Below are 16,465 nucleotides of genomic sequence, written 5' to 3' on the forward strand. Positions count from 1 at the left end.
AGTACCGGAGGACTGGAGGAGTGCCTGTATAGTTCCACTTTACAAGGGAAAGGGGGACAAGTGTCAATTTAGTAGTTTCAGATGGATTATCTTGTTAAGTGTAGTTGGGAAGGCTTATGGGAGGATCTTGATTGAGAGGATTAGGAGAGGAACAGAAGGGAGTAATTGGTGAGGAACAGTGTGGATTTAGGACGGGTAGAGGTTATGTAGATCAGATCTTTGTGGTAAGACAGATATGTGAGAAAGCTATAGGAAAGGGGAAGGATTTTTCTTTTTTTTTTGCTTTTATGGATCTGGAAAAGGCTTACAACAGGGTAGACAGAAAGGCACTGTGGGAGATTATGCAGATATACGGGATAGGAGGAAAGCTTCTAGGAGCTGTCTAGAGTTTTTATGAGAATAGTAGAGCTTGTGTCAGGATTAGAAATGGAGAGAGAGTGGTTCGAGTTAAAGGTGGGACTTCGTCAAGGATGCGTTATGTCGCCCTGGCTGTTCAACTTATACATGGATGGGGTGGTGCGAGAGATAAATGCAAGGGTAGTGGGTCAGGAATTGGAGATGGTTAAAGAAAATGGAGAAAAGTGGGAGGTGAGCCAGCTGTTGTTTGCGGACGACACTGCGCTTGTGGCAGGATCGGAGGAGGGATTGAGGAAGTTGGTGACAGAGTTTGGGAGAGTATGTGATAGAAGAAAGCTTAAGATAAATGTGGGTGAAAGTAAGGTGATGAGATGTACAAGGGGTGAAAGTGGCAGTAGACTAGAGGTGAACATTAAGGGAGAGCGACTGAAGGAAGTGGATAGTTTTAGATACTTGGGTGCAAATGTGGCAGGAAAAGGTGGAGTGAAGGTGGAGGTAGAATGTAGATTGAGAGAAGCAAGTAAATGCCTTGGTGGATTAAAAAGTGTAATGAGGAGTAGACATTTGGGAATGGATGCTATATGAAGGAGTGATTGTGCCAACAGCACTGTATAGGGCAGAAACATGGAACATAAGAGAGGAAGAGAGAAGGAGTTTGAATGTGTTTTAGATGAGGTGTCTGAGAAGTATGATGGGGGTTACTAGGCTAGATAGAGTGAGAAATGAGGAGGTGAGGAGGATAACAGGGGTGGAAAGGGAGTTGGGAGATAGGGTTGATGAAAGAGTATTAGGATGGTTTGGACATATGGAAAGAATAAGTGAAGAAAGACTAGTAAAAGAGGTATGGGATTTGAGTGCACATGATTTGAGTGTACATGATTATTCGCAGTTCTTGACGTCTCATTATTTTATTATTTTTTTTTTTTTTACATTAAGACAGAATCTTCAGTCTCCAAAAGGTTACTTTGCAGCCTTCTTTTGAACTCTGGTGACATCATCTGGGAATTTATTTATTTATTTATTTTATTTATTTATCTATTCATTTATTGTAAATATGTCTTTTAAGCAATGATGCTTTGTCTTTTGCAGATGTGTCATATTCTGGTGTGTGACTTGTTTAGGATTATAATCTTCAAATATTTCAAGAGGTCACATTCTCACTCAGCTTATGCGTATCCTTTTCAGTTTTCCCTACTTACGCGGGAGGCGACTGACCTTTGCCTTTAAATTGGTGGAGTCTGCCTAGTGACAGGTGCCACTGGCAAGGGCTTGCAAGGCTTGCTGGCAGGGAAATGTGCACGGGAAAAGCAAGTCGGGTAGTTCAATTACTTTTTATAATTCCCAATGCATTCAAAAGGTATCTATTCCAGCCCCATTTTCTATGGGACAAGCAAAGAAGACAAATCAGGTCGTTAGTTACGAGTCACATCCGAAGTCCTTCAAGTGTATATACTGTAGTTGTGTTCTCGGATTTTCCAACCGTGTCGTGACTAACTCCTTCATTTCCTGATACATACGGCAGTGTACATTTATAATAGAAATAACTATAGGGGGATAATTACAATATATATGACTTCAGGTCCCACCACATCAATGAGGAAAATGCAGGTCTTACTAATATAAGGTACCTCTCCTGCATCCCCACGCCACCCTGCAACACATACAGAGCAATGAGGCCTAACCCCAAACCCAAGAGCAACACACTATGACAACACAACGGCAATTATCCTGCAGTACAGAGCGGTTTTTTTTTTCTTAAGTCTGGCTGCCAACAGGCTTTTTCTTTATTATCATCTATCTCTGTGAAGCCTTGTGTCAGGGGAGGTTACAAATACATGGAATTATGTACTCGGTATTATTGAGAATTGGACGCGAGAGAAAAGAAACACCAAGGCAACACCAACACGTGTTTTTATTGGATAACAAGAGCACACTAATCTATCTGAACACATACAATAGAAATATCACCAGTGTGATATTTAACACGGCCTATTCACTATATATATATATATATATATATATATATATATATATATATATATATATATATATATATACAAATAAGTATACTTCGCCACTCCACGGCTCTGCAGGCGCGAGGTCGAAGCGTCCAATCTCCTCCTACTGTTGCTTCTCCAGGCGACAGACGAACGGCTCGTCGCTGTGATCTCATCCAGGCGAGTCCCCTGTGTCCTTCTCCTTGGTGGACGGGCGCTGCGCCTCTTCCTTGGTCTCCTGCTCCAGAACAGAGGTCCGTCTTCAAGGCGAACAATATCTCTTCTCGTCCTCCCTCTGTAGATCGGGGAGGGGGGGGTCCGCCCTCAACGGCGTGCTGCCGCTAAGTCCTCCTTCAGCTCTCATCGATCTCCTGCTCGTGATCTCCTGCTTCCCGGTGCCCTTCCTCTGTGGAACTGGGAGGGGAGGGGGGGGGGGTCCGCCCTCAACCGCAAACAGCCGTAAAGTCCCTTCGTCCATCTCCATGTCCTTCCCTCTTGCAAATCCGGAGGGTAAGAGGGAGTGGGTGGTGGCGATCTGCACATGCGCACAGCAGTAGTTGTGGTGACCCCGATAGTTGGGCCTAGTTGGCAGCCCTGGGAGGCTAAGCATGACCTCACGCTACCCTGGTGTGGGTCACATTCCTCCGGACTGGTCAGGTGCGCTGGGCTAACTGCAAGCTCCCAGCTTTGTCACGTGACCCACGTGACATTCTTCCAATGACGGAACAACTCGCGACCACGTCGCGAGTTGAAAAGCGTGCCTAGATTATTTAGCCTTGCTACCTCGATCCTGCGCGTGAGCGAAAAACCTCAGGATATTTCTTTTTCCTTGAGGGAAGACTCCTTCGCAAGATCGAACTGCTGTGGCTTTCTCTGGCCAATACGGCATGACATACGAATGCCAAATGAGCCTGTGTGTATGTACATGTGTACTGTATACATAAAAAAAACGATGTCTCCTTCCTCCGGGTCTGGAGACAAAAAGACACAGCAGTTATTTGTTCAACCAAAGTTTCCAAGTCTGGACAATAAGACTGCCTACAGCTCACGCTAGCTGAAACTAAACTCTCTCTACAGCTTTACTAGTCTGAAACTAAACACTCCTACAGCTCTGACTGCATACAGCTCACGCTAGACACTCTCTACAGCTTCACTAAGATGGAACTAAGCACTCCTACAGCTCTGACTGCCTACAGCTCACGCTAGCTGAACTACACTCCTACAGCTCTGAATGGCTGGAAACAACTAATCGCTCTCTCTACAGCTCCACTAGCTGGAAAGTTAGGCACTCTCTATAGCTTTTCTCTAGCTAGATAAAAACTAGCTCTCTCTAACTGAATCACTAGACACTCTCCTATCTGAATCCTATGGCTGGAACTTCTCTGGTTCCGCTAATCTGCCCACGGCCGGAAAACTTCAACGGCTCTGCGGGACTCGAACGGTGGGTCTCTATACCCTACCTTGAAAAACTGGCTCATTCTACAGCTCTGATTTAGCTGAACTAAACGGTGGGCCTCTTCACCCTACCTCGAACTACTCGTCACTCACGGCGACCCGTGTCTCACCTGACCTGCACTGAGCTAGCTACGGCCTACTCTACCGACTGCTCGGGTTGATCCAACAACTGCGGGGACCAGCACATTGTGTTTCTATCTCTCTTTTCTCAACCGAGTCCCTGTTCGACGCGCCAGTGTCAGGGGGGGGGGGTTACAAATACATGGATTTATGTACTCGGTATTATTGAGAATTGGACGCGAGAGAAAAGAAACACCAAGGCAACACCAACACGTGTTTTTATTGGATAACAAAACGACAAGACAGGCACTGGGCGCGCGAGGAGGCCGCTAGGACTCACGACATGAAATGGCTAGGCTTAGGATGGAGGAAGCCACGCGGATTAGGAATCACGAGCTAGAACGGGCGAGACTCGCGGGCAACGGTCAGAACGAGACCCAGGGTACGTCTTTCGTGCCCGCAGCCGCGAATTTAAAGAGGTATTTGGAAAAGGAATGTATTGAAACATTCATTGAGCGGTTCCAGGATATAGCAGGTAGGATGAAGTGGTCCGAAGACGCCAAAGCCATCCAATTCATGAGCCTTTTCTCAGGAAGGCCACTGAATATATTGACGAGTGTGCCATCGAAGGATACAACGTATGACTCTATGAGGCAGGCGCTGATTCAAGCGTACGGCATGTCCAATGAGGACGCCTGCAGGCAATTTTTCGAAGCAGAAATGCTCGAATATGAGACGGCATCACAATATGCTATTCGCTTAGCGAGCCGCCTTGAGCTCTGGATAGAAAAAGATGGAGCAGAGAAGACGTTCTTGGGCCCAGCAGATCTTTTGGTGAGGACCCAGTTCGAGAAGGCATGTAGCCCTCAATTAGTTACGCAGCTTAGGTTAGATAAGGTGACTAGCAGAGAGGATGTGTGCACTAAGGCCGAAGCACGCTATGCAGCGTATGGGAGAAATACCTTTAGGAGGGAACAGAGCAAGGGAATAGGTGGTGCCGGTAAGGTAAGTCAGTCACGTGAATGGTATAGGCGGCAGGTAGCCGACAGAAGTGGCATGAATAGGGCTAAGCCTGGCTCATGGACGGCGCCATGAGGTCGTCCCCAACAAGATGGTGGAATGCGAGCCAGGGGGCGCGAACAGCCAGCGCAGAGTTGGAGGACGGATGCGCGCATGACCGCTGCCAATCTGGTGAGTACCCAGGACAAATTCCATGAGCACGAATCAAGGTCAGACCAGTAACGAGCATCCCATTCTTGCTGGGAGCTCGCCACGTACGTGGGCAGAAGGTTCTCCTGACATTGTAACAGGAGGCTGCCCCGATTAGAAGGCCATGAAGGACTTAACATTTGGTTAGGCGTGGTGAATGGTGAGGAGGCACATGTAATGAGAGATTCGGGCTGCACAGGGTGCATCGTGAAGAGGCAATTGGTTAGACCCAAGCAGTATACGGGTAAGAAAATTAAATGCAGCATGGTAGACGGTTCCACTACCGTCGTGCCAGAGGCTACCGTGCACGTGGAGTTGGCCATCTACACTGGATGGGTAGAAGTGGCGGTCATGCGGAATCCCATAAGTGATTGCGTGATTGGCAACATCCCCGGAGCGCGTAATACGAGCACCGTAGAGGCAGGAACGCAGACCACCGCGGCCGTAGTAACCCGCGCAATGGTGAGAAACCTTTCTGCTGCGGTGCCTCTGACTATGCCTGAGATGCAGGAGTTAATAGATTCGAAGGAAGTTCAGGATAGGCAGCTAGACGATCCCTCGTTAGAAACCGTACGTAGGCAACTTCAGGATGGTACCGTGCGGCGAGTGGGTCAAAGTGTTATGATTTATGTAAGGAAGGCAGGAAGAATGTATAGGAAGGTTGAGACAAGTCAGGAGATTAAACACCAATTCATAGTACCAGAGCGGTATAGGCAGGTAGTGTTTTCAGCTTGGACACGAGGCAGCCTTAGCAGGTCACATGGGATACTATAAGACCCTCAATAGGATCAGCAAGGATTTCTTTTGGCCGGGTATGGCCACAGATATATCCCGTTGGACAAAATCATGCGATACGTGCCAGAAAACCACAGACCGGGGCAGAGTTAAGCCTGCACCCCTGCAACAACTGCCCATTATAGCCACGCCATTCGAACGCGTCGCGGTCGATATCGTGGGTCCCATTAAGCCCCGATCGCGAGAAGGCTATAGATATATATTGACGCTAGTCGATTTTGCTACTCGTTGGCCTGAGGCCGTACCTCTTAAGAACATAGAGAGGATTACTGTAGCGGAGGCATTGCTGGGAAATTTCAGCAGGATAGGGGTACCCAAGGAAATCCTTAGTGATAGAGGAACGCAGTTCACCTCGGAAATGATGGACGAGTTCTTACGGTTACTTTCGATCCAAGGCATCCGAACTACTCCGTACCACCCCCAATGCAATGGTCTGTGTGAGAGATTCAACGGCACGTTGAAAAAGATGCCAAGGAGGATGACAAGCGAACAACCTAAGGAGTGGCCTAGGTTTGTCGCGCCCTTGCTTTTCGCATGTCGCGAAGCTCCTCAGAGTAGCTTGAAGCACTCCCCCTTTGAACTGATTTATGGGAGGCAAGTCAGAGGGCCCCTCCAGATGTTGCGTGAGCTGTGGGACGGCAGTGTTCCCGATCCCGTGGTTAGCTCCACGTATGAGTATGTGCTCAACTTAGCAGATAGGCTCCAGGCCACGTGTGAACTTGCTAAGGAGGAGCTGGTTAAGGCCAGGGAGGTCCAAAGGTCCTACTTCGATAGGAAAGCCGAACTGAGAGAATTTCTGCCAGGGGACAAGTGCCTGTTATTAATGCCCACGTCCCATAATAAGTTGTTGGCCACTTGGCGTGGGCCTTTCGAAGTAGTTGCCAGGAATTCCAAGGTCAACTACACCATTCAGGTGGATCACCATAAGACTAAGCACTTCCACGTGAACATGCTTAAGCGCTATATAGAGCCCCAGCAGGCCGTAGCTAGCATGAGTGTAGGAAAGGAAAGAGTGACAGGACTGAGCAGCTAGGATGCCTGCACTTAGTTAGGAAACAGTTCCAGGACGAGGTGAGAGAGCTAGTAGGCTGTGCTACCGTGATTTCAGAGGAAGCTGAGAATGATGTAGGTCCCGAGACAGCGCAAGCCAGGCAAAACGAGACATGGGAGGATGTAGCGTTAAGTGACTGCCTGGCAAGCGGGAAAAAGGACGAGGCTGTGTCCTTATGCAGGGAGTTTGCCCACGTTTTTAGCGACAAGCCGGGGCAAACCCAAGTGGAACCCCACCGCATTGAGTTGATCAATGAATTCCCTATGAAAACTAAGCCATATTCTATACCCCTCAGACTCGTGGACGACGTCAAGGCGGAAATAAACGCAATGGTCGAAGTGGGAATAATTGAAAGGTCAACTTCCCCGTATTGCAGTCCCGTGGTGGTAGTGGTTGGTAAGACGACCGGAGGATTAAGGCTGTGTGGTGATCAGAGGAAAGTAAATTCTATCACACGGCCCATCGCAGAGCCTATGTCCGATCAACGGATGATATGTTTTAGGTTAGCTAACTCAAGGTTTTTTTCAAAACTAGATCTCTCCCGAGGATTTTTTCAGATAGGACTACATCCCGAGAGCAGGAGGATTACGGCTTTCGGCACACCATGGGGGCTGTACTAATTCACCGTGCTACCCTTCGGCCTCACCAATGCCCCAGCGGTGTTCAACAGGACCATGCGCGACGTACTTCACGATGTGCCCGGCACTGAGGTATTCTTCGACGACGTCTTGGTTCATACAGATTCATTCGAGGAGCACATGGTGGTGCTAAGGAAGGTTCCGGAGAGGTTATCAGCAGCTGATATGACTCTCAAACCCTCCAAAACGGAACTCGGCCAGACCGTAATGCAGTATCTGGGCCACACAGTGGGAAATGGTAAGTATGATTGCCAAGAGGACAAGGTGAAGAAGATTAAGGAGACCCCAATCCCTACGACGAAGAAACAAGTGAGGGCCTTCGTTAATCTTGTGGGCTACTATCCGCAGTTCATCCCCGAATTCGCCGCGGTAGCACTGCCACTGCATAACCTTCTAAGGAAGAGTGCACCGAACAGTGTAAGTTGGGTAGAGACAGAGGAAAGGGCATTCCAACAACTAAAATCACACCTATGTAACAGTCCCATATTGCAGCTCCCGAACCCCAGAGAACCCTTCACGCTACGAACCGACGCATCTCAGGACGCCGTCGGAGCAGTTCTACTCCAGGAGCAGGACGGATGGATGTACTCAGTGGCTTACCATAGCAGAAAATTGCGGGCAGCTGAGAGGAACTACAGCACCATCGAACGTGAGTTACTGGCCGTGGTAGATGGAATAAAGAAATTCCAGTTCTATCTGTAAGGCGGTAAGTTTGTCTTGGAGACGGATCATATATCGCTGGAGCACTTGAAACCGTCCAAGACAGCCAACCCCAGGCTCACCAGGTGGGGACTATAACTGCAACAGTTTGACTACACCTTGCGCTACATAAAAGGGAGTGTTCGCTGTAGGCAGTCTTATTGTCCAGACTTGGAAACTTTAGTTGAACAAATAACTGCTGTGTCTTTTTGTCCCCAGATCCGGAGGAAGGAGACATCGTTTCTTTTATGTATACAGTACACATGTACATACACACACACAGGCACATTCGACATTCGTATGTCATGCCGTATTGGCCAGAGAAAGCCACAGCAGTTCGATTTGGCGAAGGAGTTTTCCCTCAAGGAAAAAGAAATATCCTGGGGTTTTACGCTCATACCGCAAGATCGAGGTAGCAAGGGCTAAATAGGCACACTTTTCAACTCGCGACCCGCTCGCAAGTTGTTTCCGTCGTTGGAGGACTGTCACGTGGGTCACGTGACGGAGCTGGGAGCTTGCAGTCAGCCCAGCGCACCTGACCAGGCCAGAGGAATTTAACCCACGCCAGGGTAGAGTGAGATCATGCTTAGCCTCCCAGGGCTGCCAACTAGGCCCAACTATCGGGGTCACCACAACTACTGCTGTGCACATGCGTAGATCGCCCCCCACCCACTCTCCCTCACCTCGTCGTCGTCGACGGACCAGGAGAGACCTGTCTGCTTGCTCGAGCGGGACACTTCAGCCTCTCTCCCAACTCAGGAAAGTTACAATTTACATAATTTATCATTTGTGTAAACTAAATCTAGCCTGTGTTATTCCGAATAAACACATCTTAGTTGGTGTGACGTGTGTTTCCCTCTCGCCTTCTCAAGTCTCCCGAGTATTACCGTTCGAACCAATTTGACACCTTGTTACTGCAGAGATCACAAATTATCTATATTTAGCCGTTCTGTATTATATGGCACTTTACATCAGTCTGGCTGCCATCATACGATCTTATTTTATATTCATCACACTCCATCAGTAGTGAAGGATTTAGTGGTTTTCACTGTATAGATCTCAAGATTTGTTGAAGGTTTTCTTTCTTTCTTTCTAAACTGAGCTCCGATCTCCTCCAAAGTTTTGCCCTTAGTTTCAGGTACAAACAGAAAGCAGAAGACAAACGCAAGGGCATTCATACCACAGAAGAAGAAATATGCACTGAAATCGCCCAAGGCTTGCTGAAAGGAAAAGAAAGATTGGCTATCATATTCATAATACACATGATGCAATGAAACTTAAAAGCTCTAAGATATCCATTTTTGACAGTAATCGTGTTTCTTATATGCTGGATTAAGAAAAACACACGCAACACTAAACCTAATGCACATAGAATTCTATTCATTTCAACAAACTTCATAAAACCTATGTATTATATGTGAAAAAATGTAGAAATGGAAAAACGAAATATAGCATTCATCTATAGCATGCTAATAATTCTTTCTTTAGATTTTCATTTCCTTTCTTAATTTAATCTTTATTTCATGATTTCAGAAAGTGGGTTTAGGAAAGGAAGGGGTTGCGTGGATCAGTTTTTTATGATAAGGCAGATATGTGAGACAACTTTAGCAAAGAGTAAGGATGTTTTTTGAGCTTTTATGGATTTGGAAAAGGTTTATGATAGGGTGGACAGGAAGGCACTCTGGGAAGTTTTGCAGATATATGGGATCGGAGGAAAGCTGTTAAGGGCAGTCAAGAGAGTAGTAGAGCCTGTGTTAAAATTAGAAATATAGAGAGCGAGTGGTTTGAGGTAGAGGTAAGACTGCACCAGGGATATGTCTCGTCGTCATGGCTAGATGGGGTGGTACAGGAGGTAAATTCAAGGGTAATGGGCAAGGGACTAGAGATAGTTAAAGAAGATGGAGAAAAGTGGGAGGTGAGCCAGTTGTTGTTTGCTGATGACACTGCACTTATGGCAGGATTAGAGGGAGGATTAAGGAAATTAGTTGATGGAGTTTGGGAAGGTGTCTGAGAGGAGAAAGTTGAAGGTAAATGTAGCTAAAAGTAAGGTGATGAGATGTACAAGGGTAGAGGATGGCAGCAATTTGGAAGCAAGTATTAAAGGAGAAAGGCTGGAGAAAGTGGATAGCTTTAGGTACTTGGGGCCACATGTGGCAGGAAAAGGAAGAGTGGAGAGGGAGGCAGATTGTAGATTGAAAGAAGCAAGTAGTTGCCTTGGGGGTTTAAAAAGTGTAATGGGAAATAGACATTTGGGAATGGATGCTAAGAGGAGGTTGTATGAAAGGATGATTGTGACAGCAACACTGTATGGGGTAGAAATATGGAACTTAAGGGAGGAAGAGTTTAAATGTCTTTGAGATGAAATGTCTGAGAGGTATGGAAAGGGTTACATAGTTGGATTGAGTGAGAAACGAGGAGGAGAGCGGGGGTGGAAAATAGATGGGAAGTAGGGTTGATGAAAGAGTAACGGGGTGGGTTAGGCACTTGGATAGAATGAATGAAGAAATATTAGTAAAAGAAGTGTGAATGGCATAGGTGGATTGAATGAACATGAGGGGATGACCGAGGATGAGATGGATGGAAAGGGGTAAAAGGGTGTTGAGCTAGAGGGTGATGTCTGTTGAGGAAGGAAGGGAGAAGGTAGAAGATAGGACTGGAGAATGGCTGTGTAAGGATGATACTGTCATGCATGGAGGGGAGTGTGTGGAGGATAAGGGGAGAGGGTTAGGGAGTGGTTATGCTTGAATGATATTTTGACACAGCCCAAAGAAAATTTTCCCATTTTCAATGTTCTTGCCTGAAGGGACGGGAAGGTGGGGTGGAGGTCACTGATTAAATTAATCAGCATAGCTGTGGATGTGCTGTGTCTTGCTGCATTACTTCTGACCCAGAGCGATGCGCAAAATGCAGGGATGTCCTATCATCCAGGAAGAGCCAAGATGAGAGGGAGGGAGGGGTGGTAGGTGAGAGTGGGATTGTTGGGGATTGAATGGGTGGGAGTGTAATTATGCCTTTTGACTTCAGTTACCTCCCTTGTAAGAAGGAAAAACCCCTTAGTATATGTATATATGTAACAAGCTTCATAAAACCTATGCTTGAAAAATGAAAAAAAAAATGGAGAAGTGAAATATATCATTCATCTATAGCATACTAATAATCTTTCTTTAGGTTTTCATTTCTTTGTGAAGGACCAATGATGGGTACCTGCTTCAAACAATGAGATGGCAAGTGGTTGTGTTTCAGTGTTCAGTGGCGAAGAGGTACAATACATAGTAGAATTGTAGCCTTAGAAAGGACTGTTGAGGGTCTTAAAGAGGAGAATTGGGTTCTTTGCTCGAAAGCCCAAAACATGGATGACAAACCAATTTTGGAACTTGGGTGGAAAACAGTTACAAACAAAACACGGAGAGATGGTAAAAAGCACACACGAGGCCCACTTGAATGTAGAAACTCTTTTCAAGTTTTCACGGGTCTATAAGAAGAAACGAAGAAGACGCAAGAGAAGAAAAGGCAGGGCAGTTGCTAGATCCCTGCTCACAGGTAAGATTTTGGTTGTAGGAGATAGCCAGGTGAGGTATTTAGAAAAGGGCCTTTTGCGACAAAGATAGGAAACATAGGACCCAGGTGGTATTTCCCAGGTGTGATAGGTGGTGTTAGAGACAGGATAGAAGAGCATATAGTCGGGGAAGGTATGAAACCCATAGTTTGCTTGAGTGGTGGGGAGGAATGACATAGGTAAGTTAGGGAGTGAGGAATTGTTAGCACGGATCTGGGATGCACTAGATAAGATTGGGAATAAGGGAGGGGTTCCTGTTTTATGTGGAATCCTTCCGAAGTGTAGAGTTGGGGGCATGTGGCGTTCCAGGGCTATTGTAATGAATTGCAACCTGGCAAAACATTTTAAGGCTAATGGATGGGTATTTGTCGACAACTGGGATAGCTTTTACGGTAAGAATCATCTATATACAAGGGACGGGGTGCACCTGTCACCCAAAGGTTTTCGGCTTCTTTCTGAATCCCTTGAGCGAGAAGTAGGCATCCTGCAGTTGTTGTTTTTTTCGGGTAGATTACGTGGGAGTCAGGGGGGAAGTATCAGAATATAGTTTAGGCAATAGAAACAGCTAAGAGAAGGACTATGTAAAGAATTACCTAATGAGGTGGAGGGAGGATAGATTAAAAGTTTACTATACAAACAGCAGAAGCTTAATAAACAAAATTTATTTACTGCGAGGTAAAGCATGCGTAGAGAGATTTGATATTATAGCTATTACTGAATCCTGGATCAATATGGCTGATAGACATTTCCTTCCAGAAATCGAGATAGAAGGATATAAGTTTTTTTTCACAAGAACAGGGTTGGCAGGAGTGGGGGAGGAGTAGTAATTTTCGTTAAAAGCACAATAAAGTGTATTATCAACAATTCGATTAAGGAAGAGGATAGTATGGAATCTACTTGGGTGGAGATTATAGGCAAGAATAAGAAATTTATTATTGGCGTCCTATGTAGACAACAGGGATCGCTTTTACAGCTTGATTGGAAGATATTTTCAGAAGATTGAGTTGAGAAAAGAAAGGTTTAAAGATGAATGGCGAATATTTGAACCACCTAAGATTTGCGGATGACATTATTCTTATTTCAGGAAAAGCAGAAGACTTGCAATCTATGCTGAGTGACCTAAACAAGGAAGGAGTCAAAGTAGGTTTAAAAATTAATAAGAGTAAAACCAAAGTAATGTTCAACACTAAAATTTAAAGAGATTGTAATGGATGGTGAGAGTCTTGAAGAAGTTGATTAGTATAATTATTCAAGGCAAATGGTGAAAGTGACGAAAGATCATTATAATGAAATAAAAAGACGCATTACAATTGGTTGGAAAGTGTTTGGTAAGTATAATAAAATCCTGAGAGGCTTTCTACCTTTATGCTTGAAACGTAAAGTCTACAATCAATGCATTCTGCCAGCAATAATCTACGGGTGTGAAACTCGGAAACTGACGAAGGCAATGGAAACAAAGGTAAGGACTGTACAGAGGAGAATGGAGATATCAATGATGGTAATAACACTGAGAGACCAAAGGAGAGTAAGTTGGGTGAGAGAGCAGATTAGAGTGAAAAATATAGTGGAGGCGGTAAAAGAGGAAGTGGAATTGGGCAGGTAAGTTGGTGCGAACGACTGATGAGCTATGGAGCAAGCGTATTACTGAGTGGACGCCGCGAGATAGATAGCGTGGAAGAGGGAGACTAGACAGAAGGTGGAGAGACGAGATAGAAAAGTTCGCATGAGTGACGTGGCAGAGAATGGCGCGGTCGTGTGAATCATGGAATGCTATGAAGGAGGTCTTTGTTCAGCAGTGGACTCAGGATGGCTGATTTGATTGATTGATTGATTGATTGATTGATATAGACCTAACCTCAGCATTGAGCAGACTGATTCCCTGATTCATGAAATTCGCAGGGCGTCCCAGTACAAAAACATCGTGATCATGGGAGATTTTAATTATAGAAACATTGACTGGGAAATTTTAGTAGGAGATCAGGAAGTGCTCAATTTTATAGATGTGGTGCAGGATAATCTTCTAAAACAAATGATTACCGAGCCTACGAGGGGAGAGAATAGTCAGGGCTTTTAACTAATAATGAGCACCTAAGAAGAAACGTAAAAGTGGGAGATAGCCCAGGCTTTAGCGATCATCAAGAAATAAGATTTAATATTATTGTGGAAGAATTAGATAGTACGAATAACGTTCTAGTCCCGGGCTTTAGGAGAGCCAATTTTGATTAGATGAGAAGGTGTTTAAGACATTTGGTCACGAGGCTGTGACGGAGTCAGATACACAGTGAATTCGGACGTCATTAGCGCCGTCAGAGGTCGGGTCACGGAGGGTAGTATGCGTACCTTGGGTCAGGTCACTTACAAGCACGAGGTCAATAGCACGGTCAGCTAATTGAATGAAATGTAAAGTAACCTAACAGCTTTAATTCTAAACGCACAAAATAAAATTATTCCCCTCGAATCAATAGGGAAGAATAGTAATACTCCCAGATGGATGACGGACAGGCTGAAACGTAAGATCGTAAAGAAAATATGATTTTACATAAGAATAAAAAACGAGGAAACACACCTTAGATCTAAATATAACGATATGGCAAAACTGGTTAAAAAGAACATGCACACAGCGTGTATCTATGAAATAGGTTGCCAGACAAGCTAGATCCAACCCAAAGGGCTTCTTTCATTTCTAGAGAACAAAAAATAAGGAAATGATAGCCCAGTTAAAAATGACAAAATTTTCATGATAGAATCGGAAGAAAAATGAACAAGGTGTTTAACATATATTTTTTTCGGTGTTTACTAAGGAGAGGTTAAATAAGGTACCTTACTGCGATCCAATTTTCAGTGGGGATGAAGTAAGTAGACTATCATATATCAGCATTAGTAGGGTAGAAGTAATCAAACAGATTGAAAGACTTAAAGCTACAAAATTCCCATGTCCAGACGACATTTTTCCGAGAGTACTTAAAGAGTGTAAATTTGAAATCTGCCTCAGTTAACAGAAGTATTAAATGAGTTGGTAGACACTGGGTTTGTGCCTATTGCTTGGGGGCAGGCAAACGTTTTGCTTTAGAAAATGGAGCTAAATTGTCTATATGCAACTACAGACCAATCAGTTTGACATCAGTTATAGGTAAAATGCTTGACTCAATAGTATTCAATAGACTCAGATCACATCAAGGGACATATTTTGATTCGTGACTCACAGCATAGTTTCTGCAAGGATAAGTGATGTGTGACTAATCTTCTTTTTAGACTAAAGTGTATAAGGGATCAGATAACAATAACAGTTACGATGTTATTTACCTTGGCTTAAGCAAAGCGTTCGACAAGGTGCCCCACCAGAGACTACTAAATAAATTCAAACCCCATGGCATAGGAGGAAAAGTGTTAGAATGGATTAGAGCTTGGATCAGTGACAGAAAACAGCGGGTCACCATAAATGGTGTAAAATCGAAATGGTGGTGTTTCTGGTGGAGTTCCCGACGCCTCGGTTTTTGGTCCATTATTGTTCAATTATGTACATAAACGACATGGACAATGGGATTAATAGTGATGTTAATAAGTTTGCAGACGACACTGAAATAGGAAGCCTAATTAGGTCAGGAGACTACGCCGAGATTCTGCAGGATGATCTTAACAAATTGTTCACATGGTCTGTGAAATGGCAAATGGACTTCAATATCTCAAAGTGCAGAGTGTTAAACGTAAAGCTACACAACCTCAAAAACAGATATAGCTTAGATAAGACGGTTTTAGAGACACTGAGTGCGAGATAGACTTGAGAGTTCTAGTAAGTCCTGACCTTAAATCTAGGAAACAGTGTATTAGCGCCAGGAATAAAGCTAACAGATAATTAGGTTTCATTGATGTAATGTTATGAACAGACGCGCAGAGGTAATTATAAAACTCTATCTAGCGTTAGTTAGACCCATCCTTGACTATGCGGTACAGTTGTGGTCTCCGTCTTATAGAATGGACATCAATTCACTAGAATCAGTACAGAGGAGAATGACCAAAGTGATACATGGGCTCAGAAATTTACCTTACGAAGAGAGGCTTAGGCACCTAAACTTACACTCTCTGGAAAGGCACAGAGTACGGGGCGATCTAATAGAGGTGTTAAAGTAAATCAAATGTGATACAAACAAGATCATCATATTAAAACAACAGGGCAGGACTCGCAGTAATGTATTTAAAATTGGACAAATTTAGATTTAAGAAGGAAATAGGCAAGAATTGGTTTACTATTAGGGTTGTCAACGAATGGAATAGACTTATCATGTAGTAAGCGCTGAAACTATCGGTTGTTTTAAGAAACGTTTTGACAACTTTATGGATGGATATGACAGGTGGTAATGGACATGTAACTGCCTAATATAGGTCTTATGGTATCTTGCAGTCTCCTTCATTCTTATGTTCTTAGATGCAGTCCAGAGGGACTAATATTTCTTTTGGATTGGGCTGAAGATCTCTCTATATCAACTTCAACTGTATTTCCTCTGCTGTTTCACATAAGGAGAACTAGCAACTAGTCCCCACCTACTACTATACACCATCAACACAGAAACTGTCCCACCCTGATATATTACAGACAACGGTGACTGAAGAGCATTGCCATTCAATTCACTGACGGGCTGCATATTTCCAG

General features: G+C 44.6%; 1 protein-coding gene across 2 annotated transcripts in view; it reads right to left on the bottom strand.

Annotated features, from left to right (window-relative positions):
* Positions 1-8,898: 8,898 nt before the first annotated feature.
* LOC143033886 (facilitated trehalose transporter Tret1-like) overlaps positions 8,899-16,465 on the bottom strand; it is a 49,671-nt gene continuing 42,104 nt past the window's right edge. For both annotated transcript variants that reach the window (XM_076199506.1, XM_076199505.1), the window contains one exon: positions 8,899-9,481. In XM_076199506.1, the coding sequence (XP_076055621.1) occupies positions 9,272-9,481 (210 nt within the window). In that variant the 3' untranslated portion in view covers positions 8,899-9,271. The remainder of the gene's footprint in view (positions 9,482-16,465) is intronic.

Source organism: Oratosquilla oratoria, chromosome 16 (genome assembly GCF_046742065.1).
Source record: "Oratosquilla oratoria isolate Oo_2021 chromosome 16, ASM4674206v1, whole genome shotgun sequence".
NCBI lineage: Eukaryota > Metazoa > Arthropoda > Malacostraca > Stomatopoda > Squillidae > Oratosquilla > Oratosquilla oratoria.